The sequence below is a fragment of the Bufo gargarizans genome, chromosome 5 (assembly GCF_014858855.1).
Source record: "Bufo gargarizans isolate SCDJY-AF-19 chromosome 5, ASM1485885v1, whole genome shotgun sequence".
NCBI lineage: Eukaryota > Metazoa > Chordata > Amphibia > Anura > Bufonidae > Bufo > Bufo gargarizans.
The window spans coordinates 153,227,045-153,249,590 of record NC_058084.1 but is presented as its reverse complement, the minus strand read 5'-3'; the positions used below and the strand labels follow the sequence as shown (position 1 = coordinate 153,249,590).

The 22,546-nt window shown below is 43.7% G+C and overlaps 1 protein-coding gene across 1 annotated transcript in view; it reads left to right on the top strand.

Annotated features, from left to right (window-relative positions):
* Window positions 1–22,546, top strand: part of DOK6 (docking protein 6) — a 570,713-nt gene that overhangs the window by 176,131 nt on the left and 372,036 nt on the right. Inside the window, exon 5 of the mRNA XM_044295419.1 lies at window positions 18,051–18,240. Within this exon, the coding sequence (XP_044151354.1) occupies window positions 18,051–18,240 (190 nt within the window). The remainder of the gene's footprint in view (window positions 1–18,050; window positions 18,241–22,546) is intronic.

The following is a 22,546-nucleotide window of genomic DNA, read 5'->3' as shown; positions in this document are numbered from 1 at the left end:
CCGTCAACAAAAATATAACCTGTCCTATTATTTTCACGGAAAACGGTTCGCGGACCCATTAACCACCTCCCGACCGCTGTACGCACATATGCGTCCGGGAGGTGGTTGCTTTACTCCTCCTGGACGCATATACTCGTCATCTCGCGAGACGCGAGATTTCCTGTGAACGCGCGCGCACAGGCGCGCGCGCTCACAGGAACGGAAGGTAAGCGAGTGGATCTCCAGCCTGCCAGCGGCGATCGTTCGCTGGCAGGCTGGAGATCCGAATTTTTTAACCCCTAACAGGTATATTAGACGCTGTTTTCATAACAGCGTCTAATATACCTCCTACCTGGTCCTCTGGTGGTCCCTTTTGTTAGGATCGACCACCAGAGGACTCAGGTAGGTCAGTACAGTCCCACCAAACACCACACTACACTACACCCCCCCCCCCCCGTCACTTATTAACCCCTTATAAACCCCTGATCACCCCATATAAACTCCCTGATCACCCCCCTGTCATTGATCACCGCCCTGTCATTGATCACCCCCCTGTCAGGCTCCGTTCAGACGTCCGTATGATTTTTACGGATCCACGGATACATGGATCGGATCCGCAAAAAGCATACGGACGTCTGAATGGAGCCTTACAGGGGGGTGATCAATGACAGGCGGGTGATCACCCATATACACTCCCTGATCACCCCCTGTCATTGATCACCCCCCTGTCATTGATCACCCCCCCTGTAAGGCTCCATTCAGACGTCCGCATGATTTTTACGGATCCGATCCATGGATCCATGGATCCGTAAAAATCATGCGGACGTCTGAATGGAGCCTTACAGGGGGGGTGATCAGTGACAGGGGGGTGATCACCCTGATCACCCCTGTCATTGATAACCCCCCTGTAAGGCTCCATTCAGACGTCCGCATGCGTTCTGTGGATCCGATCCATGTATCCATGGATCCGTAAAAAATCATGCGGATGTCTGAATGGAGCCTTACAGGGGGGGTGATCAGTGACATGGGGGTGATCACCCTGATTACCCTGATCACCCCCTGTCATTGAAAACCCCCCTGTAAGGCTCCATTCAGACGTCCGCATGCGTTCTGTGGATCCGATCCATGTATCCATGGATCCGTAAAAAATCATGCGGATGTCTGAATGGAGCCTTACAGGGGGGGTGATCAGTGACATGGGGGTGATCACCCTGATTACCCTGATCACCCCCTGTCATTGAAAACCCCCCTGTAAGGCTCCATTCAGACGTCCGCATGCGTTCTGTGGATCCGATCCATGTATCCATGGATCCGTAAAAAATCATGCGGATGTCTGAATGGAGCCTTACAGGGGGGGTGATCAGTGACATGGGGGTGATCACCCTGATTACCCTGATCACCCCCTGTCATTGATAACCCCCCTGTAAGGCTCCATTCAGACGTCCGCATGCGTTCTGTGGATCCGATCCATGTATCCATGGATCCGTAAAAAATCATGCGGATGTCTGAATGGAGCCTTACAGGGGGGGTGATCAGTGACAGGGGGGTGATCACCCTGATTACCCTGATCACCCCCTGTCATTGATAACCCCCCTGTAAGGCTCCATTCAGACGTCCGCATGCGTTCTGTGGATCCGATCCATGTATCCATGGATCCGTAAAAAATCATGCGGATGTCTGAATGGAGCCTTACAGGGGGGGTGATCAGTGACAGGGGGGTGATCACCCTGATTACCCTGATCACCCCCTGTCATTGATAACCCCCCTGTAAGGCTCCATTCAGACGTCCGCATGCGTTCTGTGGATCCGATCCATGTATCCATGGATCCGTAAAAAATCATGCGGATGTCTGAATGGAGCCTTACAGGGGGGGTGATCAGTGACAGGGGGGTGATCACCCTGATTACCCTGATCACCCCCTGTCATTGATAACCCCCCTGTAAGGCTCCATTCAGACGTCCGCATGCGTTCTGTGGATCCGATACATGTATCCATGGATCCGTAAAAAATCATGCGGATGTCTGAATGGAGCCTTACAGGGGGGGTGATCAGTGACAGGGGGGTGATCACCCTGATTACCCTGATCACCCCCTGTCATTGATAACCCCCCTGTAAGGCTCCATTCAGACGTCCGCATGCGTTCTGTGGATCCGATCCATGTATCCATGGATCCGTAAAAAATCATGCGGATGTCTGAATGGAGCCTTACAGGGGGGGTGATCAGTGACAGGGGGGTGATCACCCTGATTACCCTGATCACCCCCTGTCATTGATAACCCCCCTGTAAGGCTCCATTCAGACGTCCGCATGCGTTCTGTGGATCCGATCCATGTATCCATGGATCCGTAAAAAATCATGCGGATGTCTGAATGGAGCCTTACAGGGGGGGTGATCAGTGACAGGGGGGTGATCACCCTGATTACCCTGATCACCCCCTGTCATTGATAACCCCCCTGTAAGGCTCCATTCAGACGTCCGCATGCGTTCTGTGGATCCGATCCATGGATCCGTAAAAAATCATGCGGATGTCTGAATGGAGCCTTACCAGGGGGGTGATCAATGACAGGGGGGTGATCAATGACAGGGGGGTGATCCGGGAGTCTATATGGGTGATCACCCCCCCCTGTCATTGATCACCCCCCTGTCATTGATGATCACCCCCCCCCCCCCCCCCTGTAAGGCTCCATTCAGACATTTTTTTTGGCACAAGTTAGCGGAAATTTTTTGTTTGTTTTTGTTTTTGTTTTTTCTTACAAAGTCTCATATTCCACTAACTTGTGTCAAAAAATAAAATCTCACATGAACTCACCATACCCCTCACGGAATCCAAATGCGTAAACATTTTTAGACATTTATATTCCAGACTTCTTCTCACGCTTTAGGGCCCCTAAAAAGCCAGGGCAGTATAAATACCCCACATGTGACCCCATTTCGGAAAGAAGACACCCCAAGGTATTCCGTGAGGGGCATATTGAGTCCATGAAAGATTGAAATTTTTGTCCTAAGTTAGCGGAAAGTGAGACTTTGTGAGAAAAAAACAAAAAAAAATCAATATCCGCTAACTTATGCAAAAAAAATAAAATTCTAGGAACTCGCCATGCCCCTCATTGAATACCTTGGGGTGTCTTCTTTCCAAAGTGGGGTCACATGTGGGGTATTTATACTGCCCTGGCTTTTTAGGGGCCCGAAAGTGTGAGAAGAAGTCTGGGATCCAAATGTCTAAAAATGCCCTCCTAAAAGGAATTTGGGCACCTTTGCGCATCTAGGCTGCAAAAAAGTGTCACACATGTGGTATCGCCGTACTCAGGAGAAGTTGGGGAATGTGTTTTGGGGTGTCATTTTACATATACCCATGCTGGGTGAGAAAAATATCTTGGTCAAATGCCAACTTTGTATAAAAAAATGGGAAAAGTTGTCTTTTGCCAAGATATTTCTCTCACCCAGCATGGGTATATGTTAAATGACCCCCCAAAACACATTGCCCAACTTCTCCTGAGTACGGCGATACCAGATGTGTGACACTTTTTTGCAGCCAAGGTGGGCAAAGGGGCACCTTTCGGATTTCGCAGGCCATTTTTTACACATTTTGATTGCAAGGTACTTCTTACACATTTGGGCCCCTAAATTGCCAGGGCAGTATAACTACGCCACAAGTGACCCCATTTTGGAAAGAAGACACCCCCAAGGTATTCCGTGGGGGGCATGGCGAGTTCCTAGAATTTTTTATTTTTTGTCACAATTTAGCGGAAAATTATGATTTTTCTTTTTTTTCTCTTTTTTCCTTACAAAGTCTCATATTCCACTAACTTGCGACAAAAAATAAAAAATTCTAGGAACTCGCCATGCCCCTCACGGAATACCTTGGGGTGTCTTCTTTCCAAAATGGGGTCACTTGTGGGGTAGTTATACTGCCCTGGCAATTTAGGGGCCCATATGTGTGAGAAGTACTTTGCAATCAAAATGTGTAAAAAATGCCCTGCAAAATCCGAAAGGTGCACTTTGGAATATGTGCCCCTTTGCCCACCTTGGCAGCAAAAAAGTGTGACACATCTGGTATCGCCGTACTCAGGAGAAGTTGGGCAATGTGTTTTGGGGTGTCATTTTACATATACCCATGCTGGGTGAGAAAAATATCTTGGTCAAATGCCAACTTTGTATAAAAAAATGGGAAAAGTTGTCTTTTGCCAAGATATTTCTCTCACCCAGCATGGGTATATGTAAAATGACACCCCAAATCACATTCCCCAACTTCTCCTGAGTACGGCGATACCAGATGTGTGACACTTTTTTGATGCCAAGGTGGGCAAAGGGGCACATATTCCAAAGTGCACCTTTCGGATTTCACCGGTCATTTTTTACACATTTTGATTGCAAAGTTCTTCTCACACATATGGGCCCCTAAATTGCCAGGGCAGTATAACTACCCCACAAGTGACCCCATTTTGGAAAGAAGACACCCCAAGGTATTCCGTGAGGGGCATGGCGAGTTCCTAGAATTTTTAATTTTTTGTCGCAAGTTAGTGGAATATGAGACTTTGTAAGGAAAAAAGAGAAAAAAAAAAAAATCATCATTTTCCGCTAACTTGTGACAAAAAATAAAAAATTCTAGGAACTCGCCGTGCCCCTCACGGAATACCTTGGGGTGTCTTCTTTCCAAAATGGGGTCACTTGTGGCGTAGTTATACTGCCCTGGCAATTTAGGGGCCCAAATGTGTGAGAAGTACCTTGCAATCAAAATGTGTAAAAAATGGCCTGCAAAATCTGAAAGGTGCACTTTGGAATATGTGCCCCTTTGCCCACCTTGGCAGCAAAAAAGTGTCACACATCTGGTATCGCCGTACTCAGGAGAAGTTGGGGAATGTGTTTTGGGGTGTCATTTTACATATAACCATGCTGGGTGAGAGAAATATCTTGGCAAAAGACAACTTTTCCCATTTTTTTATACAAAGTACAAAGTTGGCATTTGACCAAGATATTTTTCTCACCCAGCATGGGTATATGTAAAATGACACCCCAAAACACATTCCCCAACTTCTCCTGAGTACGGTGATACCAGATGTGTGACACTTTTTTGCTGCCAAGGTGGGCAAAGGGGCGCATATTCCAAAGTGCACCTTTCGGACTTCACAGGCCATTTTTTACACATTTTGATTGCAAAGTTCTTCTCACACATTTGGGCCCCTAAATTGCCAGGGCAGTATAACTACGCCACAAGTGACCCCATTTTGGAAAGAAGACACCCCAAGGTATTCTGTGAGGGGCATGGTGAGTTCCTAGAATTTTTTATTTTTTGTCGCAAGTTAGTGGAATATGAGACTTTGTAAGAAAAAAAATAAAATAAAAAATCATCATCATTTTCCGCTAACTTGTGACAAAAAATAAAAAGTTCTATGAACTCACTATGCCCATCAGCGAATACCTTAGGGTGTCTACTTTCCGAAATGGGGTCATTTGTGGAGTTTTTCTACTGTTTGGGCATTGTAGAACCTCAGGAAACATGACAGGTGCTCAGAAAGTCAGAGCTGTTTCAAAAAGCGGAAATTCACATTTTTGTACCATAGTTTGTAAATGCTATAACTTTTACCCAAACCATTTTTTTTTTTTGCCCAAACATTTTTTTTTTATCAAAGACATGTAGAACAATAAATTTGGCGAAAAATTTATATATGGATGTCGTTTTTTTTGCAAAATTTTACAGCTGAAAGTGAAAAATGTCATTTTTTTGCAAAAAAATCGTTACATTTTGATTAATAACAAAAAAAGTAAAAATGCCAGCAGCAATGAAATACCACCAAATGAAAGCTCCATTAGTGAGAAGAAAAGGAGGTAAAATTCATTTGGGTGGTAAGTTGCATGACCGAGCGATAAACGGTGAAAGGAGTGTAGTGCCGAAGTGTAAAAAGTGGCCTGGTCATGAAGGGGGTTTCACCTAGCGGGGCTGAAGTGGTTAAAGTCAATGGGACCACTAAAAAACACGAAGGCACACAAGATTGTCATCCGCGTCCGCGCGTCCGTGCATCCGCGCGTCCGCGTCCGTTTTTTCCTATCGTTTGCATGGCAAACCTGTCTTAGATTTTTGTTTTACTTTCCTTTATGTCTGGTGATACTCCAAAAATAAAGGAAGACGCACGGAAACAAAAACGGAAACGGATCACGGAACAACGGAACCCAACAACGGTCGTGTGCATGAGGCCTAAAGGAATCCCGGATCTGTCCTATGATTCACACCATTGGTGCCCAATGGATGGGTCACCCAATGGATCAATGAGTCACCTGATGGATGACCCATTGGGTCCATCAGTTTTCTGTCATGGTGTCAATGAAGCATGCTGCACTATATTTCCCATCCAATATGAGGAAATGTCTCATCATGATGGTATAAGTGTTCTAACCCAATTATTTAAAGTATAACTGTCGTATTTTTTATTTTATTTTTTGAATATTAGATTGTGGTGATTAATATCACCTTGGAGGCCCTATTTCAACTTTTCAGTGTGTATTCAATTGCCCCTTAATTCCACATTTTTGTTCCCTGTACTGCCTACTTTTACCTGTGCTTAAAATAGGGTTGCTAGGCACTGACACTTTTGGGGGCTATTGTTACTGGCTAGTGAGGGCAGGCAGGATTAGCCTCAGGGTGAGGGCAGTGGCGGCCATCTTAACTGAATAGTGAAATTGCAGTTTTATGCAGACCGGTTGCTAAGGGCTGAATCTTATTAAATATGGGGTAAGTCCGTCTAATAGTAACTGATTCTGGAATATCATGTTATTAGTAACTACATATATGAAAATTTAAATTAGGGTCTAAATGTGACAGTTATCCTTTAACTCAAAATTCCTATTTAACATGTCTGATAATAAGTTTCCTACACAAGGCAACCCCCAAGGTATTTTCAAGTTTGTTTTTTATTTCCACCTGTGGCAAAATCCATACTCGCCTGCCCCCGGCTTCTCTGTTCTGGCTCCCTTGCTCTCATCACTGGTCTTCCACTCCTCAACTGTAAACTTCCTGATGGAAAAACTCATTGCAGCTAATAACTGGCCAATGACTCTGTCCATCTGTAGGTTTAGAGACTTACTGTATACTGGAAGACCAGTGATGAGAGCCAGGGAGCCAGAACAGAGCTGCAGGGAGCAGGTGAATATGGATTTTTCCATTTATCACAGGCTGGGGTGAAAATTAAAAACAAAAGTTGGAAAATCCTTTTTTAGGATTTATATTTAATTTGCTTCTATTCCTAGAAAAAAATGCTTACATTGTATTGTTTATTGTTGAGCGAATTGAAATTCGCTAAGTGGACTTCGAGCCGAATTTCAGGATAAATTTGATTGCAGAATTTCCTTGTGCTTCGTGATAGTGAATCGATTTAACCTGAAATAGTTAAAAAAATAAAAATAAATAATACTTACCTGATCCATTTGCTCGCGACGGGCCGGTCGCCACCATCTTGCTTGATGATCTGGCAAAAAATCCTGTGCGCAGTCACATATGACATAAGCACACCAGCCAACGTGATCACGGGCTGCACAAGATTTTGCGCCAGATCTTCAATCAAGATGGCGGCAGCTGGCCCATCGCAAGCAAATGGATCAGCTAGGTATATATATATATGTATATTTTTATATTTTTATTTTTTATTGTACACTCAGTTATTTATATCAGATGCCGCAATCAGCTACAGTATGAATGTGGCATCTAAAGGGTAAAATAACGGGGGATGGTGTAATCGCTGCTCCCTGTCATTGCACCCACTACTTACAAAGAAATGCAAATTTTTGGAAAAATGTTTGAATAATTTGCTCATTTCTAGTATTGTTCTTCAGACCTTAACAATAATGTGTTTTACACCAAAACATATCAATGTTTTAATTAAGATTAAATTAAAGAGTATGTAACAAGCAACACATTTAACATACTATGCAACACTAAACTCTCTGCTCTTGCATACAGTTTTTTCATGTACTGTAAAAGTCTTTTAGATTTAGTATTTTTGTGCTTTCGTTATTGGTGATTCAGATTCCTCTGCACAGTAGATGGGAACCTGTTGAATATTTAATACGATAGTGTTTGTAGGTTTTTCTGCACTTGGAACAGGCTTGTCAGCTGAATGAATGATATAACCAATGACAGGCCTAAAGCCATTTAACAGTCACATTTTTCATGTGCTTCTATTGATTACACTAATAATTCTTAAAAGCCATTTCCTTTGGTGTCTGTTTCATTATCGTTATTTTACAGCTTTTGGAACATAATTAACCATTAATGTTAAGAAATATTACTCATCTGCTGCATATGGGTACACAGCATTATGATTCTACATAACTAATAGTGTTATGGAATATTGTTTAATATATTTTTTTTTCTGATTTCACTCACAATACAATTTCAAGCTCATTTATGTGCATTTTGCTACAGTATTTAAAGTGGATCTGTCACATCTTTTGACATCAGTTTTTTTGAATGTCTGTTTTTTTTAATCTTTTATACCAATTTTTCATTTTGCCATTCCTCTCTTTATTCCCCCTGAATGAGGGTACATAAAATGACAACTGAACTTACCATTAGGGTTATCTGAGAATTTCATTATGGATTCTGCTACCATGAACTGTTATGATCTGTGGTAGCGGAATCCATAACGGAATTCTGAGATAACCCGAAGCCGAACCTTGTAAGCCGAACTTGAAAACACATCCCTATTTACCATTCCCCTTGTTAAAGGGGTGTTTCCTTACATGGTGTGTATCTGTCAGCGTGAAAAAAGAAACTTCCCCAAAATGTCAACACCCTGTTAACAATATATTCATACATTTCTCAGAATAATAAAAGATTCTGAAGGATTTCTTGAACAATTCAAGGATTTTTCAAAATAGATATGCCAGGAGTGATGGGTCTTTTTGGTTTATCCATTTTACAACAAATGAAAAATTGGTGTAAAGTAAAATTGGCTTAGTTGCCTATAGCAACCAGTGAGATTCTACCTTTCATTTTCCAAAGGAGCTGTTAAAAATAACAGTGGGAGTCTAATTGGTTGCTATGGGCAACTAAGCCAGTTTTCCTTTACACCAGTTTTGATAAATCTCCTCAAGGGTCCATGTACAAATCAAAATAGTCAGTAAAAGATTACAGGCTAATATACAATTGAAACCCTAAGGCCTCTTTCACACAGGCGTCGCGTGTGAGGGCCGGACAAGATGCGGGTGCATTGCGGGAAAATGCTGGATTTTCCACGCGAGCGCAAAGCGTTTAAATGGTATAAAGGAAAATAATAGCATTCTTAATACAGAATGCTTAGTAAAATGTCTATAGAGGGGTTAAAAATAATAAACAAATTTACCTCACCCCATTCACTTGGTCACGTAGAGGATCTCCTCTTCTTTCTACTTTCTTCAGGACCTGGCTAAATGACCTTTGATGATGTCACTGCGCTCATCACATGGTCCATCACATGGTATATCACCACGGTGATGGACCGTGTGATGGACTGTGTGATGAGTGCAGTGAAGTCATCAAAGGTCCTTTAGCCAGGTCCTGAAGAAAGTAGAAAGAAGAAACGATCCGCTACGCGACCAAGTGGATAGAGTGAGTTAAATTTGTTTATTATTTTTAACCCCTAAATGGACATTTTACTAAGCATTCTGTATTAAGAATGCTATTATTTTCCCTTATAACCATGTTATAAGGGAAAATAATAAAGATCGGGTCCCCATCCTGATTGTCTCCTAGCAACCATGCGTGAAAATCACTTGCTTGCGGATGCTTGCGATTTTCACGCAGCCCCATTCACTTCTATGTGGCCTGCGTTGCGTGAAAAACACACACTATAGAGCTTGCTGCAATTTTCACGCAACGCACAAGTGATGCGTGAAAATCACCGCTCATGTACACAGCCCCATTGAAGTGAATGGGTCCGGATTCAGTGCTGGTGCAATGCATTCACCTCACTTATTGCACCCGCGCGGAATTCTCGTCCGTGTGAAAGGGTGTAAGAGTGAGGGCCCTACTCGCAAGAGCTTACAATCGGGGTGACACAAAAAGGTAAAACTGATTGCTTCATAAAGTGGTCCAGCCATCTTTATACTAGATAGAGCAGTGCATTGGGTGTGGGGATTACTGTCAGAGGAAGGTGTTCTGTTCTAAAGAATGAGGGGCAGTGGGGAGTATTGAGTTATTGAGGATGTTAATCTTAGATCATTGACAGAACAGAGAGCATGAGTAGGGTGGTAGACAGAGATGAGGGAGGAGATGTACAGAGGTGCAGCACTGTGCGTTAGGGTAAGGAGTGTGAACTATATTTTGTAGTGGATATATGCTCTCTAGATAGATAGATAGATAGATAGATAGATATAGATAGTTTATTTCACAAAAGTGAGTACACCCCTCACATTTTTGTTAATATTTTGTTATATCTTTTAATGGGACAACACTGAAGATATGACACTTTGATACAATATAAAGTAGTCATTGTACAGCTTGTATAACAGTGTAAATTTGGTGTGCCCTCAAAATATCTCAACACACAGCCATTAATGTTTAAACTGCTGGTAGCAAAAGTGAGTACACCCCTAAGTGAAAATGGCCAAATTGTGCCCAAAGTGTCAAAATGTTTTGTGGCCACCCTTATTTTCCAGCACTGCCTTAACTCTCTTTGGCATGGAGTTTACTAAAGCTTCACAGTGTCAGGACTCAAACCCGTGGCCAGTCATGTCCCAGGCGGTAGCTCTACCCACTAGGCTACCGTCTCTCCTTGGACTATTCTCTTGCTAACTTCTAACTACCTCTCTTGTCCTTGCCTTGACCTGCTGATTATTCCAATCTCTTGCACCTGCTACTTCCCTATAAAACCCAGCCCTTGAACCCAGCCCTTTGCTGGTTATTGTGCCTCCAAGCCTGTAGCAAGCTTCCTCTCTGCTCCTCCACCACTATTGCTGTTTTACCCTCGTTGCCAACCCGGACCGTTTGACCTCGCTGATTTGCCGCCTGCATTGACTCACTGCTTACCACCGACCACGCCTCCGTCTACTCCTGCTGTTACCTCGCTGCCCTCTCTGCTGCCGACCCGGACTGATCGACCACGCTACCTGCCTCCTGCTTCTGCGGGCCTTTGCCACTGGACTCCATACTTCCAGCTCGGGTGTCCTCTGACTCAGGTGAGCCTCAATTGACACTACCATCCTAACAGAATAACCAGCCCAAAAAAAAATGGAGTCCGTAATGGCCACCCTGCGCAAGCAGGTGTCTGAGCTGCAAGAGTTCGGCACCACCTACCAGGAGAAATTTTCACTACTCCAAGGCCAGGTACAGAGTCAACAGGGGGAGATCATTGAGCTCCAACGGCAACTCCTGGACGTACGCGGCTGCAGACACCCGCATGCCACTACCCTCGAAATTCAATGGAGATCGTCGCCAGTACCGGGGCTTTCTCAATCAGTGCCGTATCTACTTCCGGATGCATCCGGCCCCCTTTTCCACTGACGAGAAGAAAGTATTGTTCATTGTTAACCTCTTGACGGACGAGGCCCTGGCATGGGCGTCTCCATACGTGGAAATCGATAGCCGTCTGCTGCACGATCTGGATGTTTTCATCACAGCTATGAGCCAGGTCTTTGATGACCCCAATCGTTGTGCGACAGCTGAGGCAAGACTACACAGTCTTCGACAGGGAAGACGCTCTGTCGCCGAGTACGCCGCCGAGTTCCGCCGCTGGGTCTCAGACACCAACTGGAATCCAGCTGCTCAAAGGAGCCAATTTTGGCGAGGTCTATCGGAGGCGATCAAAGATGAACTTGCCAGACTTGAAGCCCCGGATGATTTGGACGACTTCATTCAGGTGTGTGTCCGTATTGATCAGAGGCTCACCGAGAGAAGGAAGGAAAGGCTCTGGTTCCAAGGCGACAGACCCACTTACTCTTTCTCCTCTACTACCCAGCAGGTCGCAAGACTCTGTCCGTAGCAGAAAAAGAACGACGACTGGCCGAAGGCCTCTGCCTCTACTGTGGGGAGCCAGGGCACATTGCCATCAAATGCCCCAACAAATCCCGCAGAACCATTGCCGTCACTAAACTGCGAGAGCAGCGGCAGGCCGCAACCCCACCGGTGACGGCAGAGACAACTGAGTTAGCAGCCACCGGGTCCCACTTCACCATTCCAATTGTCATTACCATCGGGGATCGACGACTTCTCTGTTCTGCAATGCTCGACTCCGGAGCTGGCGACAATTTTATGGATCTAACTTTTGCTCACGAGAACAACATTCCGCTTGTAACCAAGACAGCCCCCATCGATCTGGAAACGGTGGATGGGTCTCCACTCTCCTCGGGACCAGTTACACATCAGACCGCAGATTTACAGCTCCACATTAAAACCGACCACCACGAGACGATCCACTTCTCTTTGATTGCCTCCCCCAAGTTTCCGGTGATCTTGGGCATCCCGTGGTTAGCCACTCACAATCCGTCGGTGGACTGGGAAACCCGCTGTCTACAGTTCACTTCCGAGTTCTGCTCTTCGAACTGTCTGCATGAACCTGCTTCCCCAATGCCCAAAGAATCTTTCATCTCGGAACCAACTGTCAAGGAGCTGTTGCCTCCACAATATAGCGAGTTTCAGGATGTCTGCGACAAAAAAAACGCAGACAAGCTGCCCCCGCATCGACCATACGACTGCCCAATTGAATTATTACCTGGGGCTGAAATACCCTTCGGCAGCATCTACTCCCTCTCGGAGCCTGAACTCAAGGCCCTGAAGGACTACTTGGACGAGGACCTAAAGAAGGGCTTCATTCGACCCTCCACCTCCCCTGCGGGAGCACCCTTCTTCTTCGTGGAGAAAAAAGACTCCTCTCTACGCCCTTGCATTGACTACCGCAAGCTGAATGATGTTACGGTAAAAAACCGTTACCCTCTCCCCCTGATTTCGGAACTTCTCGAGAGACTCCGGGCAGCGAAGGTGTTTACGAAGCTCGATCTTTGAGGGGCCTATAATCTGGTTCGCATTCGCCCCGGGGATGAATGGAAGACCGCCTTTCGCACACGATACGGACATTTTGAATACCTAGTTATGCCCTTCGGACTTTGCAATGCCCCAGCCACTTTCCAACATTTCATTAATGACGTCCTTAGGGACATGCTAGATCTGTTCGTAGTGGTATACCTGGACGATATTTTAATTTTCTCGGAAAATCTCGAACAACATCGCGAACATGTCCGCAGGGTGTTACAAAGACTCCGCGAGCAGTCTCTTTACATCAAGCTCGAGAAATGCGAGTTCGAACAGACCACCACCCAGTTTCTCGGTTACATCATCTCCCCGGAAGGGCTGAGTATGGATCCTTGGAAAATTCAGGCTGTAATAGATTGGCCTCCCCCTAAGAATGAAAAGGAAATACAGAGGTTTGTCGGCTTCGCCAACTTTTACCGAAAATTCATTCGGAACTTCTCAAAAATCGTTACTCCAATTACCCAGTTAACCAAAAAGACTGTGCCCTTTTCCTGGACACCCGAAGCACAGGAAGCCTTCACAAAGCTCAAATCCCTCTTCACGTCTGCTCCAATTCTGATCCATCCTAATCCCGAACTGCCATTCACAGTCGAAGTGGACGCTTCCGACACCGCAGTAGGCGCTGTCCTATCACAACGTACGGGAGAAAAGATGCTTTTACACCCTTGCGCCTTCTTCTCTCGCCAAATGTCCCCCGCAGAAAGGAACTATGACATCGGGAATAAGGAATTGCTGGCAATCAAAGATGCCTTCTCGGAGTGGAGACATCTATTGGAGGGGGCCATCAATCCCATAACTGTGTTTACTGACCACCGAAACCTCAAATTCATCCGTTCTGCCAAGAGGCTTTCCGCCAGACAAGCCAGATGGAGCCTTTTTTTTTCTCGATTCAATTTCATTATCACATATCGCCCAGGGTCGAAGAATGGCAAAGCAGATGCCCTTTCCAGGATGTTCTCTGAACCTTCACAGGACAACAAGGGCCAAGCCAGCATTTTACCCAAAAAAAAGGTCTTGGGAGCTACCTACCCAAAGGAACTCCTGGGGTCAATCAAGAAGGCTTATGAAAAGGACCCCTTCCTCACCCACCCAGCAGAAGACGTCAACCTCACCCTCAAGGGTGGCTTCTGGGTATACCTGGATCGACAACTGTACGTACCAGAAATGGCACGGCTCGAGGTACTAAAATATAACCACGATACCAAGTTGGCTGGCCATCCAGGTATAAGAAAGACCCAGGAACTCCTGTCCCGCTCCTTCTGGTGGCCGTCATATAAGGAAGATACTAAAAGGTTTGTCTCCTCATGCACGGTCTGTGCCCGCAACAAGACTCCCCGCTCTTCACCCGTGGGGCTGCTGCGACCACTCCCCATCCCCTCCCGCCCTTGGGGTTCAATTTCTATGGACTTTGTAGTTGACCTACCCCCTTCAAAAGGGATGAACACCATCTTGGTTGTCGTGGACCGCCTTACCAAGATGGCGCATTTCATCCCCTGCAAGGGCCTACCCACCGCCAAACAGACGGCTGACCTGGTATTGCGTGAAATCTTTAGGTTACACGGGGTTCCGGATGATGTGGTCTCTGACCGAGGAGTGCAATTCACCTCTAAATTCTGGAAAGACGTCTGCCTGGCCCTTGGGATCACGGTAAACCTGTCCTCCGCCTTCCATCCCCAGTCTAATGGGCAGACAGAGAGAACGAACCAGACCCTCGAGCAGTACCTACGTTGTTTCATCACTTATTTGCAGGATGACTGGTTGGACCACCTTCCTACAATAATGCGGAACACAGTTCCACTCATTACAGTCCTTTCTACGCCAACACTGGCCTGCATCCAGCTTTCATCCCACGCCTGCCCATCACCTCCACGCTTCCAGCTGTGGCCGAACGCCTGGCAAATTTACAAGAGGCACAAGAGAACATTTCCAATAATCTCCTTGAGGCTCAGAGACGCTTTAAGCGGGCGACAGACAAACGTCGTAGACCCGCTCCGGACTTTCAGATAGGAGATCAAGTGTGGCTCTCCACAAGAAACCTAAGACTGAAGGTACCTGCTCAGAAACTGGGCCAAAAATACTTGGGGCCTTTCCGGATCTCTGGGCGGATTAATGAAGTCACCTTTCGACTGGACCTCCCACATTCCATCAGGGTGCACCCAGTCTTCCATTGCTCTCTTCTCAAGCCGTTTGTAGAGAACACCTTCCCTGGCCGCCATCCTCCCCCCCCACCACCAGTAAGGGTACAAGGCGAAGAGGAGTACATTGTCTCTAAGATCCTTGACTCCAGACTCCACCGGGGCAAAATCCAATACTTGATTTCCTGGAAAGGCTATCCTCCAGAAGACAACTCCTGGGAACTGGAGGAGAACATTCATGCCCCCAGACTTGTCAGGGAGTTCCATCTGAGTCACCCAGACAAACCTTCCCCTGCGGTGCCCGGAGGTCACCTTGGAAGGGGGGGAGTACTGTCAGGACTCAAACCCGTGGCCAGTCATGTCCCAGGCGGTAGCTCTACCAACTAGGCTACCGTCTCTCCTTGGACTATTCTCTTGCTAACTTCTAACTACCTCTCTTGTCCTTGCCTTGACCTGCTGATTATTCCAATCTCTTGCACCTGCTACTTCCCTATAAAACCCAGCCCTTGAACCCAGCCCTTTGCTGGTTATTGTGCCTCCAAGCCTGTAGCAAGCTTCCTCTCTGCTCCTCCACCACTATTGCTGTTTTACCCTCGTTGCCAACCCGGACCGTTTGACCTCGCTGATTTGCCGCCTGCATTGACTCACTGCTTACCACCGACCACGCCTCCATCTACTCCTGCTGTTACCTCGCTGCCCTCTCTGCTGCCGACCCGGACTGATCGACCACGCTACCTGCCTCCTGCTTCTGCGGGCCTTTGCCACTGGACTCCATACTTCCAGCTCGGGTGTCCTCTGACTCAGGTGAGCCTCAATTGACACTACCATCCTAACACACAGGTTGCCACTGGAATCCTCATCCACTCCTCCATGATGACATCACAGAGCTGGTGAATGTTAGAGACTGTGTGCTCTTTTATCCTCCATTTGAGAATTCACCACAGATGCTGAATAGGATTTTGGTCTGGAGACATGCTTAGCCAGTTCAGCACCTTTATCTTCCTTCTTTAGCGGTCGTCTTGTAGGTGTGTCTGGGGTTGTTATAATGTTAGAATACTGCCCTGAGACCCAGGAAGGGGATCATGCTCTGCTTCAGTATGTCACAGTACATAATGCCATTCATGGTTCCCTCAATTAACTGTAGCTCCCCACAGCCGGCAGCACTCATGCAGCCCCAAACCATGACACTCCCACCACCATGCTTGACTGTAGGCAAGACACACTTGTCTTTTTACTCCCCACCTGGTTGCCGCCACACACGCTTGACACCATCTGAACCAAATAAGTTTCTTGGTCTCATCAGACCACAGAACATGGTACCAGTAGTAATCCATGTCCTTAGTCTGCTTGTCTTCAGCAAACTGTTTGCAGGCTTTCTTGAGCATCATCTTTAGAAAAGGCTTTCTTCTGGGACGACAGCCATGCAGACCAATTTGGTGCAGGCATATGGACTGAGCAAAGACAGGCTGACCCCCCACCCCTATAAACTCTGCAGCAATGCTGGCAGCACTCATTTGTCTATTCTAAAAATACAACCTCTGGATATGATGCTGAGCATGTGTACTCAACTACTCAACTTCTTTGATCGACGATGGGGAGGCCTGTTCTGAGTGATACCTGTCTTGTTAAACCACTGTATAGACTTGGCTACCATGCTGCAGCTCAGTTTCAGGGTGTTGGCAATATTCTTATAGCCTAGGCCAGTGATGGCTAACCTTGGCACTCCAGCTGTGGTAAAACTACAACTCCCAAGATGCCCCCCTTGCTTGGCCGCTCTCAGAACTCAGTAGAAATAAATGGATCATGCTGGGTGTCGTAATTTCACCACAGCTGGAGTGCCAAGGTTAGCCATCACTGGCCTAGGCCATCTTTATGTAGAGCAATAATTGTTTATTTTTTTTTTAGATGCTCAGAGAGTTCTTTGCCTTGAGGTGCCATGTTGAACTTTCAGTAACTGGTATGAGTGTGAGAACGATAACACCAAATTTAACACACCTGCTCCTTATTCACACCTGATACCTTGTAACACTAACAAGTCACATGACACCGGGGAGGGAAAATGGCTAATTGGACACAATTTGGCCATTTTCACTTAGGGGTGTACTCATGTTGCATAGACATTAATGGCTGTGTGTTGAGTTATTTTGAGGGCACATCAAATTTACACTGTTATACAAGCTGTACACGGACTACTTTACATTGTATCAAAGTGTCATATCTTTAGTGTGAAAAGATATAATAAAATATTTACAAAAATGTGAGGTGTGTACTCACTTCTGTGAGACACTTGCACATATTACAAAACAAGATGTACAGAGCATGCATTATAAAAAAAGCGTGCCAAACTTCAACCACATATTGACTGAAACAAAAACACATCTACTACCTCTAAGATCACATTTACATCAGAGGTAAAGGTTCACAATAGGATGCAATTCATAAACCGTAATCTAGACCAGGATAATACACTATCCTCAGTTTGGCTGGTTGTATGGTACATTTGTCTTCTAATTTGTACCTTTATTTGGGATATAAGGAGTGATTTGCTGAGGTAGTTTCTGAGCTTTCTTTTTCAGCTTTACTGTATGTTACTTTGACACACAATTATATATGGCATGCACGTTACATCTTGTTTTGTAATATGCACAGTATGCAATGACCGGATAGCACCAGAACAGCATGCTCTGCTCTTCAATACATTAAATATACTACCGCACTTTTATGTAATGTGATTTAAGTAAAAATGAAATTATGCATTCATATTTATTAGCTCTGAGCCATTCTTCTTTTGTTTTAGTTCTACTGTGTCCCAGAACCAGTACACTTATACTACATTTATTAAATGTCCAGTTTTGATTGATTGATCATGTTATATTTAATTCAAATCAATTTTAAACATTTTGCTCACGTTCTCCTTTTTTTTCTTGAATCTTATCTAGAGAGGTTCAATGTATATCTTATGCCAACACCAAATTTAGACATCTATGGAGAATGCACAATGCAGATCACACATGAAAACATCTACCTGTGGGATGTTCACAATGCAAAAGTGAAGTTGGTTATGTGGCCTCTAAGCTCTTTAAGAAGATATGGAAGGGATTCCACGTGGTTTACCTTTGAATCAGGAAGGTAAGCAGCTATTTTAATGGGATCTGTAATTGCCTTCTCTTATTTATTTTGTCTATCTTCTCTAACCCAATTTCAATTTGTATTAATAGAACCTTGAAATTCACTATATAGAGAAAGAGAAAAGTAAACTTTATTAAAGGTTTTAGCAAGATAGATCTTTTTTTCTTCTCTTGGGCATATTATTAGGCTATTGGTCAGATTGAATGAATAAATGTCTTCTCTAGTACCTCTTGTTTAGAAGTGCTCTTGTCTGAAAGCAGTGGAGACAAATGTGCTTGAATATTGTTCTTTATCAATAAACTTAGGCTAATCCCCATCTAGAATTGTCAGGCTGTCAAACCAAACATTTTAAACTTTCACATACTAGGATTGTGTGAATCTTTACTTTCTCCAGCTTGAATTAATATCAAATATATTATTTTTATTCAGCACATGTCAGTATATTGTCTGTTAAGTTTGATCATGTTGATTAAAACAATACCTTATTTATACAGTATTTTGTAGTTTGCAGCATTCCCGAGATATGAAGATATTTATCATTATGCAAATCAGGCAGTTGGGGCAAAAAAATCATGTTTTAGTGTCTCCACAGTCTGAGAGGCATATTTTTTTTTATTTTTTGGGCGATTGTTTTAGTCGGGGGTTAATTTTTTGTAGTATGAGGTTACGGTTTTATTGGTACTATTTTGGGGGGTATACACCTGTTTGATCGCTTGGTGTTGCACTTTTAGTGATGTAAGGTGACAATTTTTTTTTATGGTGTTCATCTGAGGGATTAGGTTATGTGATATTTTTATAGAGCTGGTCATTACGGACGTGGAAATATCAAATACTGTATGTCTGTTTTTCTATTTGTTTTCTATTTTTTTTTACAATTTTAGCTGTTTTATTTTGGGAAAGGGGAGTTTTTTTTTATTTGAAACTTCATTATATATCACTGATGCTGGCGTATGCGGCAGAGGTCTGGCTGTCGGTAACTGCCTCTGATCAGGCGGGCGCAGCACCTGCACCCGCCAAATCAGCTACATGTATGGCACGGGTCCTTAAGGGGTTAAATGAAAGAGGAGAATAAAAAGTTCAGTCTCCAGAAGAGTCAAAGCATCTTTACTGTAAGAACTGTGAATCTGTGGATCAGACTTCCTCAGGACGTGGTCATAGCAGGAATACTGGACAGTTTTAAAAAGGGTTTAGATGAATTCTTAAAAGTAAATTACATTAATGCTTATGAAAATGTGTAGAAATCTGAGTCCCACTTCCTTCTGGATTCGTTTCACCACCTATCCCTTGTCTGAACTTGATGAACTTATGTCTTTTTCCAACTGTATTAACTTTGTAACTATGTAACTATGATGTTAATTTTTTATGTTAGTTATTAGATAACCCCTTTAACATATATCTAGTGGCAATAACTGAGGGACAGAACAACATACAGTTGAAAAGATGCTCTAGAATTGATATTCCATGGGGAATAAAATGAACAAAGATAATGATTCCAGCTTCCATAAAACAGTATTCTCTGTATTGTAGCCAGGAAATCTAATAGTGCAGACACAGATACCCCACACACATGTTTTGGGGCAATATACTAGCCTTTGATCTTACTTACAAATGTATATTTAACCCAACTTTCTTATCCACAGTGTGTTAATCATAGTGCTTCTTGTCACATGCTTTAACAAGTAATCAGCAAACCAAAGATAGATAGACTGTAATCTAAACTGAAAACACATACTGGCATGTTACATAAACACATATAAAAGCATGTAAAGTCTATCCTTTATTGATAATTCAAAATAATGCAAAATACGATTATATTTTCAATTGAAACCTTTCGGAGAGCAAGTAACTAAAATGAAAATCAAATATGTTTCTCTATTTAAGAGCTTTCTTGTATAATCTCCAACCTTTATTGGGGGTCTACATGCTCTATACATGCTCTACTGTATATTGATCAAAATGATCAATAAAAATATGGTCTAGTGCTATGGTATGATCTTGATGTGCTTAAGAATGTGGTTTCTCTAAATAGACTAATTAGAAAGGTCCTTTTATAGACCCTCAAGGATGTCAGTGTCAGCCCACTAACACCTCACATTAGTAAATGGCAGCGTTAGCAAATAAGGAGAATGATAGTTCTCTCCATCATTCTTGCATTAAAGAAATAAACAGATTAGCAGGTTTTAGCCTTACCTATCCTGCAAGAAGCTTGTTCACTGCAGGAATAAAACTCAAGATGGAAGCCCCATTTTGAATACTGCTGAGATGACCTTTCCAGGGTTGGACTGGTCAACTGATGCACCAGAAGATCCTCTGGTGGGCCCAGTCTATGAAGCCATAATGAGCTCCAAAGATCGCTGTCCACTAGCGTCCGGGTCTTAGGTTTTGAATCAGTTATCGATGATATAGGGGTTGAGCCCTGAGAGCGACTTCCTCTGGTGGACCCAAGGAACGCTTATCCTTTCTAGATCCCTGTTTATACAATTTCATGTCTGTACCTGCAAAATTATTATTGGATGCATTTTCCAGTTTTTCATAAATGTACTAAGCACAATTAGCAATTAAAAACCACTAACGTTAAGTTAAAATATTTCTACTTGGCCATTCAGGATGCAGATTAAGTAATGGCTTTGGTATTATAAGAGCATTATCTTTGCATTAATGCCTAGCTATAAATGATCGATTATATACACTGTGTGATTACATAGTAAAACAGGTGACATGAATTAGAGGATAAGTGTTCCTTCTTTTGACTGACAAATGGCAGGTTTGTTTCGCTCTCCTATTGATTGGTAGGCAGACTAATTGTTTCCTGTCATATTTAATATGCAATGATTCAATATATTTTATACATCTGCATTGGAGGTTCATCTTAAATATGTGGTGATAATACAATTAAACAAGCATATTTTATTACTGTATAAATGCATTTTGTGACACACCACAGTTTTGATAGTTCACCCAGCACATAACTTAAAAGGTCATTTGGTGGTGGAATTTTATAAATATTATAATATCAAGATAATAAAGAAGAACAGGTTACCACTTCAGGTTCCAGACCGACTCACTGTCTTACTGACAATTGGGCGTTCAAGTTCCCAAGCACTCCATATTGTCTTGCCCTCAGTTATGAAGTCTCTTGGGCATATCTTCTCTTGTGGGTAGTTAATATTAGCCAATGAGGTTTTAGTTAAGGTAAGGTAAGTCTATACACTGCATATCTTGAAATCTCAGTCTATTGCAAATATGTACAACATGTGGTCTACATGGCCTTCCAGTGTGCCCATAAAGAAGATTGACATACATCGCTGTCATGGTGTAGTTTAAAGTATGTCCATCTTACAACACCGGTTTACACTTACATAGATATAATTCATGAGCATGGGTAGCACGTTGAATAACTGTAATCAGTTATTTCCTACTAAAAGTCACACCAACCACCAGCCATATTAAATGACAGTGGAATAGCAGACTTGTTGGTTTTATTGTTGTGACATTAATACCATGTCACACTGAAGGAGGGCTATTATGTTGCATCTCCTCTGTAAATGGATGGGATGGAATTCTTGTGATGGCACTGAAGACCCTGTCTTCATTTAGTCCACCCTAGAAAAATCGAATACATCTTTATTGTGTCAAAAAAGGAAAAGTTCACAACACACTTGTCAATATCGAATGGTTCACTGTGTAGTTTCTGGCATCCAGAGTACTGCAACTGAGCTCCCGTTCACTTGAATGAGAAATTAGCTGCAGCAGCCTGATATGGTTATCACTGTGCAATGGATGGAACTTTACGCTTCCAGCTTCATCGATTGTAAAGTTTCTGGCACCAGCGACTGACTGAAACAGCTGATCACTGGAAATAAGTGATGGACGAACATCTGCATGTCCTATTCATTTTAATGGCAGGCGAACCTGAAAAACCTTCAGCTCATATTTGCAGCCAAGAAATAATTACTAGAAGTGCACAAATAGTCCCACAACATGGACAGTGACATACCCGATGTATTATTCAAATTTGCGATCTCCATTCATTATTTTTTTCAATGCAAAATATCGGCAATATAATTTTCGCGTATGAGCATGCTCAAATGCACTATACAGTACCCAAATGCACTATAAAGAAAGTATATTGATATATAACACCCCACTTCAATCAGTTTTTTGGGGGGTGACTGGTATATCACAGCAGTAGAAATTATTTGTTCCAATAACGCTTGTCCCTCTATGGTATATGCAGTATCGCAGCAGAACCGCACACAACTGCCGCACAATACAAATGCACTGTAATATACTTTCTAACATAGAA